The 23,494-nt window shown below is 35.7% G+C and overlaps 1 protein-coding gene across 2 annotated transcripts; it reads left to right on the top strand.

Moving 5' to 3' along the window:
- The first annotated feature begins 295 nt into the window (after nt 1–295).
- Nucleotides 296–22,967, top strand: LOC103027805 (rho GTPase-activating protein 8). 2 transcript variants are annotated; one of them, XM_049473575.1, is made up of 14 exons: nt 334–385; nt 573–620; nt 3,477–3,573; nt 6,465–6,596; nt 8,558–8,645; nt 9,461–9,592; nt 10,777–10,863; nt 10,970–11,068; nt 13,642–13,752; nt 14,043–14,116; nt 16,079–16,156; nt 18,137–18,265; nt 19,734–19,837; nt 22,385–22,967. In XM_049473575.1, exons 3-14 carry the CDS (start codon nt 3,534–3,536, stop codon nt 22,580–22,582), a joined length of 1,272 nt encoding a protein of 423 aa, XP_049329532.1. In that variant the 5' UTR covers nt 334–385; nt 573–620; nt 3,477–3,533; the 3' UTR covers nt 22,583–22,967. The 2 variants fall into 2 exon arrangements, with proteins under 2 accessions (XP_022527038.1, XP_049329532.1); XM_022671317.2 differs by lacking the exon at nt 573–620 and having other exon boundaries at nt 296–385.
- The last annotated feature ends 527 nt before the right edge of the window (nt 22,968–23,494 follow it).

Here is a 23,494-nt window from a genome sequence, read left to right as displayed (position 1 = left end):
ATTTTGTTTCAATGCATTACAGATAAAAAACAATTAAGGTTGATTCAACATACTTTTGCTATCTGGGTATTTCTGACACTGTTTATTGGTGTTGAATACACCCTTTACTGTAATTTAGTAAATTACTGTAATAAAACCGCTCCAGTGCATACATGCATCAGATAGATTTATCAGCTGAGGGACTCAGAGGAAATGGGTGATTTTCATAACAAACTCATTTTAACTTTCCGGCTGTAAGTGAGTTTTTTTTCCTCTTTCCTCAAGTATTTCTCCCAGTTCAGCCCAAACCACAGCAAAACAGCTAAAGCTGTAGCTAGTGCGCATGCGCAGCGGCCGGTAGGAAGTTTGGAGCAGTCAGTCGTAGCACCTGGTAACGACATGAAGGGTAAGAAACTCAGCTCTGAGTTCACTTTTCATTAGTAAAAATAGTCCTATTCCGCTGCAGGAGTTGTTATAAAGTGTTTGAGGGTTAAGTTAGGCTGCTGTATGACTGTTTAGTGAGGGGGTAAAGCGCATTTCAGGTGTTCTTTTATCGCTAACAGTTAACCAATGTTAAAATTCAAAACACTCAGGAGGAGCTGCTGTCCTCACACACACAACAGCCCGGAGACTGACTATAGGTAACATTATCAGTGTTTAAATCTCATATATGTGACTTACTGATGGAGCTCAACCTCTCTCTACGATATTAAAACTCTCAACCCGACTTATTTAACCTAACTAGCTTACCTAGCTAACTAGCTATCTTCATCTCGTTATAATAATATGTTTATATGAGTAGCTAGTAGCCAAGCAAACAGCTTGCACCAGTTGGGTTACATACTGCGTTGGTTGGTTAGCTATCAGTTGTTTTCTTTTACTTTCATTTCAGCTTACTTTGTGTAAACAGATTAAAAATGTCAAGTGACGGTCATAAGAGCTGTAAAATACTGATTTTAATTCTTTTTTTTTTGTTAAACTACATGTAAGTTCAGTACCAGTCAAATGTGGAGACACACCTTCTCATTCTCATTGTTCTTATTCGTTACATTTCTTTAATTTATTTTCTATATTGTATATTAATTGTAAATACATGAAAAAAACATGTTTGTCCTCCATAATCCTCTGATCTAAACCCAACTAAGATGGTAATTTGGGATGAGCTAGAGCTTCACACCGTTAAGAAACAGTACAGCACCTCCAGGAACACCTTTAAGACTAGAAAACTATTCCAGGTGACTCTACCTAGAATCCAAGGTATAAAACATATTCTGGTTTGTTTTACACTTTTTTGTTTGCAAGATAATTACACATGGGTTCCTGTATAGCTTCAGTGTCCCTAATATTAAATGCATGATGTAATAATTCAGAAAACGAAAGAGAAAACACATGGAATGAGGTGTGTCCAATTTGTTTAACACCTTGAAGTGTTAAAGCCCAGTGTCCGACTTATTTTGAAACTTTTTTCCATAAAGGAACCACATATTTGAAAATATTTTACCGTGTTGTTGTCCACAGTGTGTAATTCACAGTACTTTTCTGGACATACTTTTTCTGGATATCTTCATGAAACTGGGACATGTTACAAAAGAACACTGACCAACTACACATTTCATTAAAAAGAGGGCAGTTAGCACTGTTAAATTGGATGGAGTGCAGCACATTTGAAATAATAATACTAAGTACTAAGGATCATCATTGAAATAGTGGCACTACTGGCACTAGTAATGCATTCTGTCTATGTCAAAATATCACAAAAAAGTGTCTAAATGTTGATTCACTGTGCTTAGTTTGAAAAGCAGATTGCTGCTACCTGGTTTACTATGTCAGTAAAAGTCTGGAAAGTTTCTATTTTTGCAAAATAGTGAAATTTCATTAATTTTGACTATTTTATGTCTAATAATTGTACTATAAATAATTGTTTGTTACAATATTTCTAGTTCTGGAATGCTGAACAGTTTTGTTTTGCTTGTCTTGGTCAAGCACACTTAACAAATCACCTCTTCAAGTCTGTTTAAGTTGGGTTTGAGAATGTTTTAGAGCAGAGAAATTGGGAAACTGTGCTGGAATCTGGCCCTCGGTTCCACCAATCCTGATTTTCTGGATCAGTCAAAGATTCCTGAAGCAATACTCTAACTGGTATTTTCAGTTTTGGCTTCTCGTACACATAAAATGAAGGATGCAAATGTTTTCAGTGATTTTGTGTTGATGTGGGGGGGGGGGGGGGGTTATAAAAACTTTGGCGTCACATTGCATACCGGGTTGATATTGGCGATTTTTAAAAACTCAGTGACTTGAATTTTCAAAGTAAGCCGCATTTAAAAAAATGTATTGAAAACTTTTTCCAGACAGTATGATCTGCCAATAGCAAACATCTCCTAAACTGTTCATAACTTAAAGTTTATGGCTATTTAAAAGGGTGTAAATGCATTGCTGTGATATATCATTAGTAAACCAGTGGCATAAAATAAGCATAGGCTGAGAGTAAGATTTCTCCCAGTTATTTTTTGCGTAATATGTCGTCAGTAAATAAAAAAGTGTTCAGGGCAGGCCTACCTTTTAAATGGCAGGGGAATTTTGTCCTCCTCTTGTTCTTTGGAAGTTTGGGTTCGCAGGCAGCTCTGAACTGGAGAGAAGGCAGTCAGTGACGCACAGAGCCGTGCCCAAAAGCTTGAAATGGTTTGTTGTGTTGATATAGTGTCAGCTGTGGAATGGTGGAAACCAAGCCCATGCAATCCAGAGCTACAATAATGTAGTAAAGATATATTTGAAAGAATAAAGCTAAACTAAAAACCACTAGTAAAAAGTCATCCATTTTATGCTAAAAGAGGCTTTATTAGATCCTGCTGGGACGATTAGAGCAGAATATTTTGCAATCATGTCTAATTTTCACCAGAAGCGACAAACGCAGCCATGCCCTGCAGCAGAACAGCACAGGGTGCACACAGGATGCATCTGGGGTTAAGTCATTTCTAAGCCGAGCAGCTAAGAGAGCTAACCGAGAAGCATGCAGTCAGCCTTTTTGTTATCTTCTAAACATATTACTGCACAGCCATGGTCTGATTGGGTTCCATGCTGAGCATATCAGGCGACCCAGGGCCTGATTTGTCTTTTTTAGTCAGCTTGTTCCTAGTTGGGAAGACTGTGTTATCTCTGTGAAGCAGAAGATGTGGTGCTGAAATCAGCTTTCACTCGTTTTGTTCACATTATAAACATTTATAATTTTTTTAGTAAGTAATTAAAACATTAAAAGTAAAAAAATAACATTCCTTTCAGGTTACATGTTCTGTCTTATTCACCAATGTATGCCCAAGCTCAAGAAGAACAGAGAGTACAGAAAGTACATAGTGGGCTGTATCAGTACTCTGTATCTCTGTACATCTTATCTACTGTACATCTCTTTTTTTATAAATGGCATTTTTTTTTTATTAAATTATAATATGAGACCTTGATGCATTGCTAACGGAGGTCTGTTTTTTTTTTTTTTTTTATTGCAGAATTTACTGACTGACTTGAGTCCAACTGTGAAATCACCCCCCCATTTCTTTTCCATCATGATCTCAACAAGTGATTTGGAGCAGTTGGCAGAAATAGGTGAGTCTATGTACGGTATTTCCCTTTATTTTTTAAAGGATATGTAATCAGACCTGCTTAGCTCACTAGTTCACCTTACTGTCTGTAATACAATAGATTCCACAATTTTTATAAGTAGCATAAATCAGTTGTTAAGATTAAATACAATTTTGATGTAGAATAGTCTGTGTTAAAAAAGGATCAAAACTAGCTGCAATAAATCCAATGAAGATTACCCAATTTCTGCCCAGTTTTGATTAGCACACAGGCCTCCTTTGATGCATGTAAATTCAGCCACACCTTTTTATGTAGTTACTAGCATCACATAATTAATAGACAGCCTGCATAGTTTGTGGAAAGCACAGGATCCACTGCTTTGACACATCAGCTAACAGATGCCCGTGCAAGGCCAGTTATGCTCTCTTGGACTCTGGCTACTGATGCTATAGTGGCATGACCTAAAATTCAGACTTGCAAGAGGTTTAACAAATTTAACCTATGTTTCTTTCTTATTTAATTTAGTTTAGTTCCTGAAATAAAGCTCCCACGTAAACTCAGTAGCTTAGTATGTTACAGTATTATGATTTAAAAAGCATCTACTCTACCCTGAGATACACTAGTTTATTAACAGTCTTTTATATATTTAGCAAAATACTTGATTCATAGATCAGCCACAACTTTACCCTAACAACTTTAATCTTGGATTTTTATTTTAATCATTTGATAAATTGAAATAACTATGCTTTTTTCAAGTGAACAAAAGTAGTGTCAAAGAGCCTATTACATAGATTCATTATGATCCTAACAGATACTTTACTTTTAAAAATACCAAGTTTTTGACACCAGTGTATTAACATATTCTTAATTCTTCACATGTTAAGTGCTGAGTGAACTCTTCTGCATGCTGATTTTGGGTCAGAGCGTCACCATTTTCAAAGTAAAGGAGAATCCCCTTTCTTTCCCCCAAAACGTCTGTGATGTTTACGATCTGTACACTCACTGTTGACTCAGCTATGACCTCACTAATCTGTCTGGAAAGGGATTAGCCATGCGAGATGCCCACAGCGAGGCCTGGTTCCCATCTGAGTCAGCTGTTGAAACTGGTGGAAGGAAGGAAGTCGACCACGTGAAGAGTCAAACCGAAAGCCAGCCTGTTTCTTCTAAGACACACACAAAATTATTCATGCAGCTCCATGCCTGGCTATTTTTAGCCAGCCCGCTATTGCGAGAAGGACAGGTCACTCTGGAGATAAGGCTGACCATCCGTCTGCGCACATAATTGCATCTGTGGAGGAGATAAGAGTACATTGTTAATTAAATGGACAGGGAGGCGAGTGCATTCCTGCAGCTTTGTGTCACTGTGTCCACTCCTTTAGCTGTTCGCATCTCTGAACGTAAACATTCTCTGACCTTTTCAGTGAAATACCGGCTCATATGAATGACCGTGGTGCTGCCTGTGTGAGTGGAAATTGGCTAAATATAAAACGAGGCTCAGTTTTATCCCTTTTTCCAGAAGAGTTTTGTCTAGTGAAACTCAATCTGTCCTTTTCTTCCTTTCTTCTTGTTAAAGTGGAAATTTCATGGGAAAAAATGTTGTTGGGCACTAATTAAATGGGTACTATACACTACATTAATTGAACCTGCTGTTGAACTGACCACACACTCACCCACAATTAGGGATGGGACAAAATATTGATGTTGCAGTATAAGCCTATTTGTTTGTGATGCGTTATAGATGGGTGGCAATTATAATTTTTAAATATATATATATATATATATATATATATATATATATATATATATATATATATATATATATATTGGTTGTCAAATTATATGCAACTCACACCAATAAATCCATAATCCTTAAATATTTATTAATATAATATTAGTATTGCAAAATCTCAAAATCCAATCTGCAACATGGAAGAAACATGAAGGAAAACTCAAAACACAGACAGCTGAGCATCTCCAGCAGCTTATACCAAAGACAAATGCTGTATTTATTTTTCCTTAAAATAATTATTTGTTAATCATAATTAAAGCTAAAATGTTAAATTTATTATGGTATACATTTTGCTTGTGCTAGTACTATGTTACTTTACCTCATACTCTCTGAAGGACAGATATATTAATTTTACATTTACATTATTAATTTGACAGCATTCATAATTTATATAGTCATCATTTTCTAGGTTTTTAAAATTTAGGTTTTAATTTGTGGAATAAGCAAAATAAATAACAATGATAGTTTTTAGATTGTTTTTTTTTTTTTTTTTTACTAAAACATGCCAAAATATACCAAACATGTTGTGTATAATGTGATGTAATATCTTAATATGAAAAAAAAATCATTACATTCAAATGTTTTTTTTTAATATATATTAAAACCCAACACAATTTGATTATAAAATTATTTAAGATGTTTTATATTATTATTATTATTATTATTAGTAGTAGTAGTAGTAGTAGTAGTATTAATTTTGTTATTATACGTGTCAGTTTTAACACAGACTGCATATTTAATGATTAGTTATACAGGGCCAATTAAAACACATCGGATTTCAGTGTTTAATTTTAATAGATTAAAAAGGGTTGGAAAATATATATATGTTTTTTTTGGTATGTGAACCTACCTAAACAAAGGGGATTAAAATATGATGTAATTAGCTTTACATTTGAGAACTTTTATTAACTTTTATTAACTTTTATGTAGAAAAATATAGTAGCTGTAGACTCATGGGCACAGACAGAGCATGCTGTTGTAATTTGTATTTTAATCACATTGTGATATGATTTGATAATGTTTAACCAGACAGAATATGTTCTAAAAATAGCTTTAACAGGAGATGTGTCTCAGATGAAGTTCTGGTATTACCAGATAACCCTGAAGGCCTGAAATCTATTTTTAGAGCTGCAGAAAGATGAAGAGGAGCAGGGGAATTCTCCAGCGTACCCTGTAGCGCCATCCAGTGGCAATGCCTGTGAAGACAAGAGCCATCCCTACTACGATGTTGCCAGACATGGCATCCTCCAAGTTACAGGTACCCACTCCTCTTCTTTGTGATTATTTCCACCACACCTTCACCCTGAGGCCCCGCCCTCTTAATAGGAATGTTATCTGTTTTCTCTGTATGAGTACTCCCATCACCCCTTTTCTCATTCAGGAATGTGCTGGTTTGGTTTGGTGATGGGTCAGGTGGTAACAACAGGTTCTTCTGGTTGAGTTTGTTGTGGTCATCATAATGCTGACTGAACTGCTTCTGTAATGCGTTTTTTTAATAATAGTGTGACTGAATGAGGAAACTGAGGAGCTGATCATCAGGGGAAGTACAGCGTAACACAGCGGATACTATTTATGTTCAGCTGACTCATTTCTTATTTACTAGCTCATGCATCCGCATTTTTTTTCTGTCTGTCAGCTCGGACAAGAAGTTTTTACATACACTGTTATTGTTTTACAAAAACCTTGTATATCCATTTTGTTAGTTTTGAATCTGGAAGTTTTGTTGTATTGTGTAAAAGTTGGATTATAAATGTAATATTTTTTGCATTGGCTTTTCCTTGAAATCGGAAGTTTGTACTACTATTGTTAAAGTCTAAATAAATAAAATAAGACAGAATAATATATAGAACCATGTACACTAATTATTGAAAGAAAAAAAAGAGGATTGTAAAATGCATAAATAATATAAATAAATATTTATTGTTATTCTAAAATGCTAAGAAAGCTGTATAACATCAGGTATTAAGCTATACAGCTAAAAAAAAATAATAATAATAACTTCAGTTTCTCTGATTTTGCTATTTATAGGTATATGTTTAAGTAAAGTGAACACTGATGTTTTATTCTATAAACTATAGACAAAATCTCTCCCAAATTCCAAGAAACAAATATTGTCATTTAGAGCATTTATTTGCAGAAAATGAGAAATGGCTGAAATAACAAAAAAATCTACAGAGCTTTCAGACCTCAAATAATGCAAAGAAAACAAGTTCATATTCATAAAGTTTTAAGAGTTCAGAAATCAATATTTGGTGGAAAACCCTGGTTTTAATCAGTTTTCATCACAGTTGGCATGTTCTCCTCCACCAGTCTTACACACTGCTTTTGGATAACTTCATGCCACTCCTGGTGCAAAAAGTCAAGTAGTTCAGCTTGGTTTGATGGCTTGTGATCATCTATCTTCCTCTTGATTATATTCCAGAGGTTTTCAATTGGGTAAAATCAAAGAAACTTATCATTTTTAAGTGGTCTCTTATTTTTTCCGGATCTGTATATATACACTAATATGCCGAAAGTCATGGGATAGCATTGTGTAAACTGATCATGAAGCCATTAAGGGATGGCTTGGCAACAACAACTGCTTTATAAGTTGTAAGGTGATATCTTGTGAGTGAGGCTGAACACTTGTTTGTGTGCTCATGGCAAGGTTACGTGAATGAGATGGATAGATGATTACATTTGTGTGTGCATTTAATATTTAACATCCGCAGTGTAATGTGTAGCAGGAATACATCATAGAACGCATTACCACTCACAGTGGACAGTACAGTGGGTGGTAATGATTGTGACCATCGGAATCTGTCTAAAATTGTCCATGCAGAGTTTGGCAAAAATCATATTCACATTTAATTCAAGAGACTACATACATACCCCACAGGTCAGTGCAACATAATTTAGCTTGCAAGGAAGATGGCAAAACTCATGGGACATGATGCTAGTTCCTGTTACATGCACTAGTACATGCTGTGTATCAAATTATTGTCTCTTAAGGTTTACATGTCATGTATTTCATTTAGTATCATAAGTTTTGATACCCATCCCTCATAATGATGTGCTCTAAAATTATTTATGTGCTGGATTGATTCATGATTTATAGCTTGACCACCAAAAAATAGCTTTGTGATTTGGGCAAGGCCATCTGTTGCGATTAGGCTTTCAGTGACCATGTTATGATGAAAATTCAGTGCCTCTCTCCCTCCCTCCCTTTTTGTTTTTTAGGTGATGATAAATATGGCAGAAAGCTGATTATTTTCAGCAGCTGCTGCATGCCTCCATCACATCAGCTCAATCACCACAGACTGCTGGAGTAAGTATAATGAAGTTTCCTTTGTTAGCTTCATCATTTGGATCAGGACTGTGCAATATAATGTAAATATCAATATATTATTAACCATGCAGTTTACCATCTGTGTGCGATTTAATAAAAAAAAAAACAAAAAAAAAACATGTATTGTTATTTGCAAAGTTTGTTTGTTTTTTTTTACAAAAAAAAGAACAAAATTAAATACTTATTTTTTGTCACTGTTGTTTGCATCAATGTATAAGTTAAGTAGGTTAAATGTATTTACATATTGATTTTGGGGGAAAAAAGCAAAAACAAACTACAATTATATATTTTTTTACTTAACAATTTTACAATCTTAGCAGACATACAGTCAATCACAATATTGTTTCATATATTTTTTTTCACTTATTTAGCTAAACAATTATTTGGCCATTTTTAGCCAGATCATTTTGACTGTTGAAAATATGGTGCAAACAAACAGAAAAAAAAACTTTATTTAACTGTCAAGATTGCAACTGTCTTATGTTTAATATTCAAAACAAATGAGCTCATTTGCCCACAGCAGATAGGTGCATCTCTTTAAACATAATTTATCTTTTTTTTGCAAATGAACTCTATATATTTTAAAACACAGGTAGATATTTTCTATTTAAGAATGCTGTATGATTGATGTTGCAAGTAAATACTAATTGTAACATAATACTTCAAGTTGTCATCATTTCTTTTAAGTATATAAAGAAATGTTTTTTTTCTTCTTCAGTTATATAGCCTAGCCCTAAATCAAAATAAGAATGTTAGTTTAAGAGCATGGTGAAAGTCTCTTCTCTGTCTCGCAGGTATCTCAAGTACACTTTGGACCAGTATGTGGAAAGTGATTACACAGTGGTCTACTTCCACTACGGCCTGCGCAGCATCAACAAGCCCTCTCTACGCTGGCTCCGAGACGCCTACAGGGAGTTCGACAGAAAGTACGTCACTTAAACATCTCCTCCCACCTTCTTTTAATTTCACTAACTCCTCCCCGGTGGCCCTGCATCTCTTCTTATAATGTAGCCTTTTTCCTGTAAAAGTCGTGCAGCTTCAGTCAGCATATATGAGGGCCTGCTCAATAATTTACTTCCTTTAATGAGGAAAAATACTGTCGAGAATATTTCTGTGTAGAATGACCCGAGAAACTGCTTTATAAACAGACATTTAGCTTGGAGGGTGTGCGTTTGCTACATTAAAATGTTAATATCTGAATTGCTGGTTTTATTAATGTTTGCTTTTAGAGATGCTACAAGATTTTCTTTCCAAAGAAAAAGAAAATTTATTTTTATTCTCTGAAGAAGATTGTTTGTAATGATGTTTGAGTCTGACTGTCTATGGAGAACATAGGAAACTCCTCAGGGGACGGTACAGGACACCTAGACAAAAAATATTGGAAAGCTAAAGCGGGATGTCTTTATTGTTACCTCCAGTATGTTCTATTATTTTTGCACACTTCGCAACATTAAGATTAATCAGCATTTCCTTTTTTCTCAGCAGTGTTAACTAAGATTGCACAACATATTATTTCCGCTTGTTATTGCAGTAATCACATTGCAAGTATGTGACTTATGTGAAGTATTTGAATTGCATGACATTTCAGAAACAAAACATGGAATCGCATATTCCCTAATTGGGCATCATTTTTTTTTCCAGTGCAATACATCGTGCTTTGTTACACTGCAAGTGACTGTTGATCTCTGTTAAAGATCAGTTTATTTTGTGATTTTGCTAAATATATTGTAGCATTTGTATTACCAACCCACAGAGAAACTTTCCAAAGTTCTTTTTTCCAGTTCACACCTGGCATACTTGTAGTAAATGGGTTGTTGTATGTCAAATGTAGTATGAGTGTTGTGCTGGTATGAGTGGATCAGACACATCAGTGCTGCTGGAGTTTTTAAACACCTCAGTGTCACTGCTGGACTGACACTAGTTTACCAACAGCGTCTTGTGAGCAGGGTCCTGTGACCACTGACATTTTTTGATGTTATTCATTTTCAACATTTTTAAATGCAAAAATAATTAATTAAAAAGTAATTAGACTTAAGTAAATATTGTACACATTTAGTTTTTTTTTTTTTTATGAAATGACATGACGTTGTATCTTTATGCTGTATAACAGATATAAGAAGAATCTCAAAACCCTCTACGTGGTCCATCCAACAAACTTTATTAAAGTCATATGGAACATATTCAAACCTGTAATAAGGTATGCTGCACAGATCATTTTTAAACATCCATCTTTTATCATTTTTACTGTAACTTTTAAAACAGTTTCTTTGTCTTGACTTTAAATATGTTTTTCTTTCTCTCAGCCACAAGTTTGGCAAGAAGTTAACGTACGTGAACTATCTGGCAGAGCTGAGGGAGCACCTCAACTACGATCAGCTCATCATCCCACCAGCAGTACTGAGGTCAGATCCGCCTTTAACTTCTTTATTCTCTTTATACTCTGTGGATTATAATTCTTCTTCTTTGTATTGTCTGAGTGTGTGGTTTTAGTGCTGAGAATCTTCCTTTAGGGCAGATACACCAGATCAAACACTCACGGTCTGATCTAATCAAAAGTGATCTGTACCTGACAATTATTCAAAGGAACTGTACAAGCAGAGCTTGTGCCTGTACAGCATATTTATAAGCATAGGAAGACTGCTAGATGGTTTCCTGCTGTAATAGAAGAACAAGCAATGGAGAATACGTTTAGACAAATACCGATACATTTAAACTCATGGTGATACCTTTTTCTCTTTTATTAAAATATATATATTAAAACATACTTCAGTATTTTCCCACTCTAATCAATAACGCCCATGTGTGTAGTGTCTATAGGTGTTAAGAAATAAAGTACAATTACTTTATCTTACTTAAATAGAAATGTTGGTTGTGTATACAGTATTAGTGATAATTTTTTAAACATCTTTTTTCTTCTACTCCTTATATTTTCACACAACTATCTGAACTTTCTACTCCTATTTAAATAAGAAAAACCTCATTATTCCCTTTTCATTTTCAGCTTGTTTTCATTCTGGCTTGTCATTGTTCAAAAAAAAAGTATCCAGATAAATCTCTCCATCCAGATAGAGTGAATTTGATTGTAGCTGGGTGAGAAATATAAACTTAACACCTATTGTTTTACACACTAGCCATCACACCTGGGACACCGAGTGGTCCTGCACTGGTCTAAAGTGCTGCCACTATGTTAGGGAGATTGCTGATTCAAATCCTGGTTATGCAGCTTGCCATCAGCTGCCAGAGGCCTGAGAGAGAATAATTGGCTTTGTGGTTCTATACTTTAATATGCACAGTATTTAAAACACAGGTAGCACTTTAAAATCATTATTTAAAGTTTTTATTTTGCACTATTTTGTCTTATTGTGCAGTGTTACTTTTGATACAAACAAGTTTAATAAATAGACATTTTGCAAGAATAATGTTTCTATTGCATTAATTCTACCTAAAACAAAGACACATGTATAGCTGTAAAACTTTGATTCTTTGCTATACAAGGTTGTAGCAAAAAAGAGGGGACAAGAAGCTTATAGGCAGAGTTGAAAACAATGTATGTATTCTGTTAAAAATATCAAGAACAGTGTGAGAGAAAAACAAACTTGATGGGGACAAAAGTTCTGGGGCTCTTATAAATCACAGTTTTTATATACACATTATTTGTATGTATTGTATGTAAACTCCACCGAAAGCATGATAAAAAATAATCTCAGGAAGAATCTATTTGCAGTCTTGCATTTAGTGACCCCCAGTCTTTGCAAAATCTTAGCCTGTGACTTTTCTGTGAGTAAAAAGTCGGTGACTTGTCTTTAGATGCGAGAGGGTGTCAGGCTTTAGTCTGTTAAAAGTCTTTTTAGAGTCTTTTCAAAGTCGTGTAGTGTATGTCCAGCATTTGGTAAATTGGGTAGAAAATAATTAAATCTCCCCAATTTATTCACAGGTCAAATTCACCAAATACGGGCGCCGAGTGGTCCAGGGGTCTAAAGCGCTGCCACTATGGGCAGAAGGTCGCAGATTCAACCCCCCCCCAATGCAGCCTTGCCATCAAGCTGCCGGTGCTCAGAGGGAGCACAATTGGCCCTGCTCCCTCCGGGTGGATAGATGGCGCTCTCTCCCCACATCACTCCTACGGTGATGTCCACAGCACAGGGCGTCTGTGAGCTGATGTATCAGAACCGAGCCGAGCTGTGCTTTCCTCCGAGCGTGCGCTGGATGCTCGGTAATGCTGCATCAGCAGCAGCTCGAAAAGAAGCGGTGGCTGACTTCACATGTATCAGAGAAAGCATGTGTTAGTCTTCACCCTCCTGGTGTGTTGGGGCATCACTAGTGATAGGGAGAGTCCTAGTGAGTGGGTTGGGTAATTGGCTGTGTAAATTGGGGAGAAAATAGGAAAAAATAAAATTAGAGAAGAAGAAAAAAAAAATTAACAAAATACAATAATATAATTACTTAATATAATATACTTTAATATAATTACTACAGATCTGTTACTTTATATTTAGTTAAGCTAAGAAAAATATATATATATTGTTTTGGCAAATACTGTAGGATGCATTCATTATGAAATGCAGTAAATATTTTGAACTCAAAGCTGGACAGCACAGGATCTGATATGAAAACAGTCACAGGAACATGAAGTATTACAAGCTGCTGTGTGGAAGAAGATTTTCTTAATGGAACCATTTGGTTAAAATCGTTCAGAATTTTTTTTTAATTATTTATTTTGAACCTCTGCTTTATACTGCATCATGTAGAGCAGTACTCAGTTGGCTGTGTAAGTATTTCAGTATTGTGTATAATCTGGTGTATTATGCTTTGGTTCAGGGACATGTGGTCCTGTGTGGAAAGCTGTGAGTGCAGTGTAATTATGCCTGCCTTCTTTTGGACCTTAGCTCACCCTCCATGCTTTCAGGTTTAAGTTAATGCTTACTCAAAAATCAAGGTTGTGAGATTCAGTATCCATGGTAACTGTTCTGATCAGGCATGACGAAGAGCTCCGGGCTGCTCAGAAAGGAGGACCGCCCCCTCCAGCGAAGGTCCCGCCCCCAAGACCCCCTCTGCCCACACAGCAGTTTGGAGTGAGCTTACAGTAGTAAGTGGACGCATTAATCATTTATTTCACATATTATTCAGACTTCACACTTTTTTATCTGATTCCACCTCACCTACTGTTCATTCTCATTTAAATTTAATGATGTATTTCTTTTGACCACAGTGTTGCTTGTTTAAACAGCTTACAACACTGTATAAATGTACTTCATGCTAGGAACAGGAAGGAACTGTGGTGTAATGAGCTAAACCTTGCACCTATTTATTACATTCTTTTTTTTTTTTTGGTGGCTGTAATTGAGTCTAAAATAAGTTTATAATTGTGTATTTCAGCATTCGAGAGAAAAACAACAACACATTGATACCCCCAGTAATGTTTCAGACTGTGTCATACCTCAAACTCAAAGGTAAGAATGATTTATGTATGTTGTAAAGATGATTTTCCTTTCACTACTACACCCTCAAAGATAAATGCATAGTTAAACTAAAGCCCATTACATACTTAACATCTGTCTGTCTGTCTGTCTGTCTATCTATCTATATACAGCTCTGGAAAAAATCAAAGAGACTACTTCCGTTTCTAAATCAGTTTCTCTGATATTGCTGTTTATAGGTACATGTTTGACTAAAATAAACATTATTGTTTTATTTTATAAATTACGAACAACATTTCTCTCAAATTCCAATTAACAATATTGTCATTTAGAGAATTTATTTGCAGAAAATGAGAAATGGCTGAAATAACAAAAAAAGATGCAGAGCTTTCAGACCTCAAATAATGCAAAGAAAACAAGTTCATATTCATAAAGTTGTATGAGTTCAGAAATATACTAAATATTTAGTGGAATAACCCCTGTTTTTTTAATAGCAGTTTTCATGCATCTTGGCATGTTCTCCTCCACCAGTCTTACACACTGCTTTTTGGTAACTTTATGCCACTCCTGGTGCAAAAACACAAGCAGTTCAGCATGGTTTGATGGCTTGTGATCATCCATCTACCTCTTGATTATATTCCAGAGGTTTTTAGTTTGGTAAAATCAAAGAAACTCCTAATTTTTAGGTGGCCTCTTTTTTTTTTGTATATATATATATTTTTTTTTTTTCTGTGAGGTTTGTTTGGAAATATCAAAGTGGTTACAGCAAGGTAGATAAAGGCAACTGGTCACATTTTCAGTGACTAGGCTTGATGGAAGATCATCTAATACTTCTAGATATTCTTTACTGTAAATATGAGCAGTAGAGATTCAGTCAGTGGAAAAGGTTGGAATACAGTGATGGCAGCTGCTTGCCAGGTCCCAAATATATGTTAATATTATTGAAGTTTCTAATTATACAGGCAGAACAGATGACTAACAGCATGATCTTTTAAGACTCAAATGCTTGAGAAATAAATCTCCCTTTTTTTCTTTTTTTTTTTCTTGGATTTAAAAATATCAAAGTTGTAGACTGTTCCAGAGGCAACTACATGAAAGGCCCGGTCACCTTTAGACCTCAACTGAAAACAAAAGATATCTAAATAAAAAAAAACGCTGTTTGGAAGAGTGTAGAGCACGAGGGGTCAAACAAAGGTGAAGGTCGGAAAACAAAACCAGTTATTTAAATCTGATTCAGCAGTAAGAGTTTAGAACAGATAAACATAAATAAGTAAAAAGGAAGGAAGTAGTTGAGATCTTTTGAGTTAGTCTGAAGAACAATGCTTAGTTCCAGATTTCTCCCATCATCTCTGTTGTCAACATATTTGATATTCACGATATGCACGTACAGTACACGGCACATCATTCAATATTTTTCTTTATTTTTTTATTTAATGTATTTTCTACCTTGTAGATTAATATTAAAGACATGAAATGGAATTACGTAGTAACCAGTAAAAAAAAATTATCCTCCACAATCCCCTGATCTAAACCTGATCAGCTGAGATGGTGATTTGGGATTAGATGAAGGAAAAGCAGCAGCTATTATTGAGTTCCTCCAGGAACTCCTTCATATTCTGGTTCATTTAATTTTTTATGTTTACAAAATAATTCCATGTGTTCCTGTATAGATTTAATGTCATGTTAATAACATGTTAAATTTACAATGTAAAAAGTCATAAAAAGGAAGAAAACACATTGAAAAGAGGTGTGTCCAAACTTTTGACAGGTACTGTATGTTAGAATTTTACCATACCAGGTTAATTTAGATAAATAAATTATTTGACAAATAAAAACATATGGATTGCTACATTTACTGCACTTTTTCATTCATTATGCCACTTTTAATTCAGCTTTTTTTACACACAAATGTTTGCTGAAACATTTAGCTTTTTAAAATTATTATATTGTTTTCTTTATTTATTTTTAAATAAATAAGCATTTTCTTTCCTCCAGGCTTGAAAACAGAAGGAATCTTTCGAAGGTCAGCCAGAGTGCAGCTTATCAAGGACATCCAGAAACTCTATAACCAGGGTGAGTCTCTCCTCTCCAGCTTCCTCCAGCTTCCACCATCTCCTCCCAGGAGCCCAGCAGCCCTAGTTGCAGTCTTGCTATCCCCCAGTACCAGGAAAAGGAGATCAATACGATTCTGAGTCTCCTCCGATGACTCTGATGGCATCACAGGCAGCGTGTGGCCTGCAAGATTTCCCATTTAAGATGGTGTACATTTCAGCTTTCCACTTCATTAACTCCTCCAGTTACTACAGATCAAACGATCCATTTACAGCCCTGGTTTACATAGTTCACATCTTTAAGGATGTTTGGGGTCATGAATGTTTGACCTTTTTTTTAGCTGTTGATCACTGCATTTTACTTGAATTTTATTCAATCATAAGTTGCTTTTATTACGAATGGTGATTAAAAACAAACTCTTGTAAATTACAACAGTAATACAAACAAAAACAGTAATTAGGGTTGCACCGATACTATAACCTGAGACTCTGAGAGAGCAGAAAAAATCTGCCAGAGGGGCATATATGTGCAGTGTTTCTCTTAAAGTATTGTGCATTTTTATCTAATTTATTCACATTGTGTTCAGTGCATAATGTCCTTAAATCTGGTCCCAATTCTAATATAGCCAATGCTGAAGTTCACTAATATTATCTTTAAAATTAACATTAATAATCTACAACACTGTGTATGTGTGTGAATCTATCAGTAATTTGCTAATGCTTCTGTTTTCTTTACTTTCTAAATGGTACTTTCATAAACTTAGGCAGAAAGGAGAGCTCAATCAGTCAGCACTCTCTTAGGTTTTGACTCTAAATGCTTTTGTCCTTCTAAACACTTCCATTGTCTCTCACTGTTTACTGGCAGAGGCCATCCAGTGAAGCTGTGCTGGGACTTTAAAGCACCAGTCACTGTTTACATACTTTAATTATATATTTACAACCTGTAAGACATGTATTATAGTTAGTGGTGTCAATCGATTAAAAAAATAAATCTGATTAATCACAACAAAATTCTGTGATTAACTGCGATTAATCGCATTTGTTTTTATTCAGACGCAATTTTTTATAGTGGATATTAAAATATTAATAAAATAATGAATGTAAGAAAAATGTAAAATGCAATTATATGTATATTAGTGGTGTCAATTAAAATAATAGTATATACTTGTATGTTTGAGGGGAGATAAAATCAGCGTAGAGTGCTGGAATAAAACATGCATGATAAATTGGATTGTAAATGTAACAGCTTGGTTGTGACAGCGTGCGCGCGAGAGAGAGAGAAACAAAAATCTCTGACCGGCTCTGAGCAGAAAGTTCACAGCACTTTGTTCAGTTGTTCAGCCGGACGACAGATCAGTGCGTCGGGCGGGGGCATGCATTAACGCTTTAACGCCGGCAGCCCTAATTATAGTATATGAATATGGTGGAGAAGAGAAGCGAAAGGTAAGAAAATCTTAATCTTTAGAGAAGGCCTAAAAAAAAAAAAACTGCAAAGCTGTCGATTCATTATAATTTAAGAATTTTAATCAAACTAATTTTATTAGTGAGGTTTGTTTTAAAAATATCACAAGGCGCAATGTAGGCTGATATAGCCAAGAGAGTTTTCCCACTGGTTAGGTCTTCAGTAGCTGGTTTGAGGACCTGGTTTACTTATAATCACCTGTGGAATCAACCAGTTACATTTTCTGTGAAACAGCATCCCAAGACAGCAGTAAAGAGACCAGGATTCAATCCGTTGTTGAAAATAATGGAAAACAATTCCAGAAACTAAGTATACTGAATGCAACAATTTAAATATATTAAATGATTGGGTTTAATCTAGAACGTTTTTCTAGTTTATTCTTCATTTGTGGTCCCAAATGAAGGTCTAGCTATTTAAGTCTGGATACACTGTTAGCCGATTTGCTATCGATATCAAAATTGGTAAAGAAAATGATCCATGCATCTTCATCCTCCTTGAATATTGCCAAGTTATTAGAAATGTTTCTCTCTGTCCCCTCAGGGAAGCCGGTTATCTTTGACCAGTACTCTGATGTGCACGTTCCTGCTGTGATCTTGAAGACGTTTCTACGGGAGCTACCAGAGCCAGTGCTCACCTTCACTGTATACAACCAGATTCAAGAACTTACAAGTGAGTCTAAACTCCTTAACACACCTCACTAAAAAGTCTGAAAATGCCATGGAAATTTAGAGAATTGTCCTAAGTGCACTGACATGCTAAAAGTCACGGGACCGTAATATAGTAACCGTAATATAGTAAGTGTTTCCTCAGGGGTCAGCTTAAAGGTTTGAGTGCAACCGATAGTGGGTGCCAGCTTGATAGGACATTCATTGCTTATTTGGTTTTGGAATTTGTGCAGGCATTAAACATTCATATGTACCATATGTAATTGCACAATATGTACCTTCTATGTATATGTAATAGAAGGCATTGCCACCCACAGTGAACAGCACATTGATCGTGAGAGAAATTGCACCCATACGTATAGAGCCTTGTAGAAAAAAGATTTTTTTTTACATAAGAGCATAAAAAGTGTGTTCAAAGTAGGTAAAGAATACTAAAAGTACATTTTATATTTAATATACTTTCTCTGTGTTTCCATAAAATGTATTTTTAGGCAATATTCTTTAAATTATATGTCGTGTTGAAAACATATGTAGTGGAATTAAATACTGTTTAGTGCACTTTAGTGTAGTTTTTTTTTCCTCAGTGTCATTAAGGTGTACAATGTATGCATCAATACGCAAAATAGTAAATTTACAATATACTTCAAGTGTTTTAAAAGTGATGTTTTTAAAAAGAAAACTCATACTCAAATCTACTTATGAATCACAGAAGATATACATTCATAGTTCACAGAAGATACACAAAAAAAGTACTCAAAAGCACAATATAATGCTTGTATTATGTGTTGTATTTAAACATAGCTTAATTATAATTGAAATATACTTAAGTTGGAATGTAGTATATTTAAGTATGTATAATGGTAATGCTAAAAGTATGTACTTTTCCATGTTAATTATACTTTAAAAATATATACTTAAATTCACATTCTTTTACAAGGGTATTTAATGCTGGAGACTCCACTTGTATATCCTGCAGTCAGTGCAATGTTCTTTAACTTCTACGGGATGATACGAGTTCATGTTTTATAGCTTTGGCATGTCAAAACATTAATTTACATAACACAGTTAACCTCAATTAATGCACATCTTTACTTCATGAGAAGCTGATAACACTGCTCTGAGGACACTGCAGCTCTTCCTGAATAAAAGACCTGTATTTAGTGTTTACTCAGTATCAGCCAGTGTGCTGCAGTTCTCCCCAAGCTAGTCTGTTCATCCCAATCAATAATTCATTAACCAGCTGAATAGCATATCTATGGGATGTGACACTGACAACCAGCTGCAGATTAGTGACAGATAAGTGTGCTTATACCCTCTGGAGGTCCTGCCGATACTGCAGGCTCGTTTACTACTGCCAGTAATAACTCTGACCTTCACTGTTTCTGAGCTGAACTAAATGTAAATATAAATGATTTAATGGGCCATTTCTGGTAAGTTTTAACCTCTCTGAAACCTTACTGTCCTTCACACAGAGGTGGAGAGCAGCCTGAGGGTTTCCCGGTGCAAGAGGATTATGGAGTCCCTCCCAGAGCACAACTTCATCGTTGTCAAGTATCTCGTCTGCTTCCTGCATATGGTATGGAAACCAGGATTTACAATTTAACAGATTTGAATCAACTAGTGGCTGTTCTTTAGGCATTTCATTTACACACAGCCATGATAGGCCTGTCACAATAACATTTTTTGACAATATATTGGCCCAAATATTTTTCAATAAATTATATTATTGCCATTTCAAAACCATTTACTTTAATCAAAACATTATAACAATCATTCCTCACTCCAACTTTGGTGATTCACAGTGCCTTGCCATGAGCAGCTGTCCAGTGCAAGTGTTCAACCTCACAAACAAGATAACACCTAACACCTGATACCTGTGATCATGTTTCTGTAAAGCTGCTTTTACAACATCCGTTGTAAAAAGAGCAATACAAATAAATTTGATTTGAATATAATTTACTGCCTGTATTAAAGAAGAACTCTGGTGTGAAATAGATTTTTGGTGTATTAAAACATTTACACTTACCTTTGTTGAATAGCACACCTCTGCTCTCCTACAGCTTTCTGAGATACAGTTTTTTTTTGTACAGCACTGTGTACAATGGCCGTATCAGGGCATGATTTGCCCTGATAAATCGCTTTTTAAACCATTATTCGGGCTCAAAGTAGCTCCACACAAAATATGCCTCGATACGGCCGTTGTACAGAGTGCTGGGCAAAAAGCACAAAATTACTGTATTTCTGAAAGCTGTAGAAGAGAGAATGTGGGCGATTCAACAAAGGCAAGTACTTTTGATCATGTTTTACTACACCCAAAGTCCATTTTACACCGGAGTTCTCCTATAAATTAAGAAGGAAAAAATGAATTATTTATTCTATTCATCACCACGTCTTTACCCATTATTACAGGCTGACAGTACTGCAGGACTTTTCAGGCTTTTTGCTGGTTTTTATGGTGAATGGTTGAGATAGCGGTGGGGTTCATTGTGAGTAATTATACGCTATTCTCTCTGATTAAACAGTCGCTTGTCACGGTGGCTAATTTTGCCCGTGGGAATATCTGGGAGAGGATTACTCTGCTCGGCTGTACTGATTTTCCACAGGGGGGTTCAGGCAGCTTCGTATTAACATCAAGGCAGCGAACGTGTGAGAGGAGTCATGTCAACCTCAGTCGATGGTAAACGGGGCTGAGTGATGTGAGGGGGATTAGCACTCATGCGTGAGAAATCAGAGAGCGAGTGATGAGACTTTTACGCTTCTTAGGGAAGTTTGTCCTCGTCGTTTTCGTGATCGCACCCGTCATAACTAATAAGAGGTGAGAGGAAAGTCATATTTAAAAACCATCAACAACAAATACATAAAGCTTCTTACTGGAAACAATTTAAAATGTGTGACTAAACTAATGCTTGTACTGCCGCCAAAAGTGCGGCATGACAAAAAGTGCTGCACAGAATTACAAAAGGACTAAATTAAGATTACATTTGCATAATTAGTTTACAGCTACAGCAACTGCACAGCAGTACAGCAGAGAGGGCAAAACAGAAATTAATTTCTTCCATTTGGTTTATTATGCAGAACGTTAAGTAATGCGTTTTTAAAGCCAGTCTTGCGTGCACTAGCCTGCATATATTAGCACTAGCGCTTTATTCGATATAAACCTTGAATCATGTATGGAATTCTGTATTGTGATTATACTGCTAGATATTGCAACTGTGGTTTAGCTTCACTATATTAAAACACACTAGAGATAATTTCATATAAAATAATTATTAAGATTATCATCTTTTTTTTTTGACTCCACCTCCACCTCTTAGGAGGACCAATAAATCTTTATTAGTGTTAATAGTTCTAGTATATGTGGTCATTGTGCATATTATAAGAATATTGTGCATATAGTAAGAATAATATAAGCAAAATAACAGGCAAAAGGGGAAAAAATACAAAACAGCAAGAGAGAGACAAATTTAAAAGAACAATAACTAATAAAGCAAAACAGCTATGAAAAAGAATAAATCGAAAAGAAATAAATAAGCAAATAAGTTTTGCACAATATAAATGTATTTTATAAAATGTTATGTTTTTGCAAGCTTACGTTGCTGTGTTTCTATGTGTTCTATATCTTTTATGATAGCTCGTTATGTGATTAATTGCAATAGCTACATCATCCCAACCACCTGTGATATTATATCAACTGACCACCAACTACCTTGTGACACCCTAGCAATCACCAAGCAACTCCACAGAAACCACCTGAAACAGCTCAGAATATCAGTCACCTACGGACACCTTTCAAACTCTACTGCACCCAATTATCAACATCGTAACACCCACCATAAATTCCACTGCCAGCTTTCCCTGCTGTGCTTTATAGTTAGGGTGACCACCCTGAAAACAAAACATACACCACCAAAACCATGCCAGTACAGTCACTGCAGTGCTGAAAATGGAATTACCCATGTCCCAAATAATACTATACTTGCTCTGTGGTGGTCTATACTGTGGGGTCCTGATCATTATAGAACAGGGTTAACGGAGTATAAGGAAGTACGCAGGTGGATAAAAAAAACGATCTATTCTTATGATATACTTTCTCTTTGTTTGATCTTCTCTCTTTGATATGCAGGTCTCACAGGAGAGCATCAGTAATAAGATGAGTTCCTCTAATCTGGCGTGTGTGTTCGGGGTGAACCTGGCCTGGCCTCCTCAGGGAACCGTGTCCCTCAGCGCTATCTCTCCCCTCAATATGTTCACCGAGCTGCTCATTGAGCACTATCACACTATCTTCAGCTCACGCTGCCCACCACAACAGGTACTCCCCTGAGCGGACTCTCATCAGGCTCTGCTAGACCACCAGTACAACCCACAGTCTTGCCGAATTGTTTTTGCTGTTATTGTTATTGATTGGGTCTCCAATATGAAGTATTGATTCTGGAGGGCCTGACTGGGCGAGGGATCAAGAGTCTCAGCAGGCCAGAACACTAACCAATTGCATTTGCAAGTATTTTGTATACTGTGTATGTCTGAAAACTACATTTGTAACATACTGAAACACATTTTTATTCTGTAAAGTCTTTTAATATTGTGAATATTTTAATTGCTTAGGACTTACTGTTCGCTTTTCTTTTATACGACACTAACCAAGGATTTGATTGCGCCACGTTTATTGTGAAATAACATTAAAATGCATTTACTGCACAGTAATGCTATATACAGTGTTGTAGCCAAGAAACATAGCTTTTTTTATACTCTAATATCTTGCTGAAGCGTCCTGCTCAAGACCAGCTTTTGTTGGTTTAGGCTGGTTTAGGCTGGTTTTTGATAGTCGATGTGGTTCAAAAGCTGGTTATCCAGTTTTATCCAGACAAATTTTACAGGGATTAAACTTGATTATACTGGTCAACCATGGTAGTAATGCTGGTCAAACAGCATGGTTAGGCTTGGTCATACTGGTTTGTTAGCTTGGTCAGGTTAACCAAGCAATAATACACGAGAGGGAGTGCTATAATGTGTAATAATTAGCACTGCTTAAAATAGTTACATTGCTGCTCTGTTTGTAGCTGCTCTGTTTGGCTGGTAAGTGCTGCATCGGTTACTGCTAGGTTACCTGTATGTGGAGGAGTAACACATGGAGGGCTTCGGTTACAGTGCATTACCGGCTGATAATGGCACTCACAGAACGCCTCTTAGCCAATCACATTGCAAGGTCTGAACTAACTGTGGTATAACCATGCTT

This window comes from Astyanax mexicanus, chromosome 2, assembly GCF_023375975.1.
Source record: "Astyanax mexicanus isolate ESR-SI-001 chromosome 2, AstMex3_surface, whole genome shotgun sequence".
NCBI lineage: Eukaryota > Metazoa > Chordata > Actinopteri > Characiformes > Acestrorhamphidae > Astyanax > Astyanax mexicanus.
This window is presented reverse-complemented; position numbering and strand designations above follow the sequence as displayed.

Coding starts and splice junctions, on each gene's coding strand:
- LOC103027805 (XM_022671317.2), top strand. CDS start 3,534: ATGATCTCAACAAGTGATTTGGAGCAGTTGGCAGAAATAG. Junction 18,266..19,733: donor CCAGATTCAAGAACTTACAA/GTGAGTCTAAAC, acceptor TCCTTCACACAG/AGGTGGAGAGCAGCCTGAGG. Junction 19,838..22,384: donor TCGTCTGCTTCCTGCATATG/GTATGGAAACCA, acceptor TTTGATATGCAG/GTCTCACAGGAGAGCATCAG.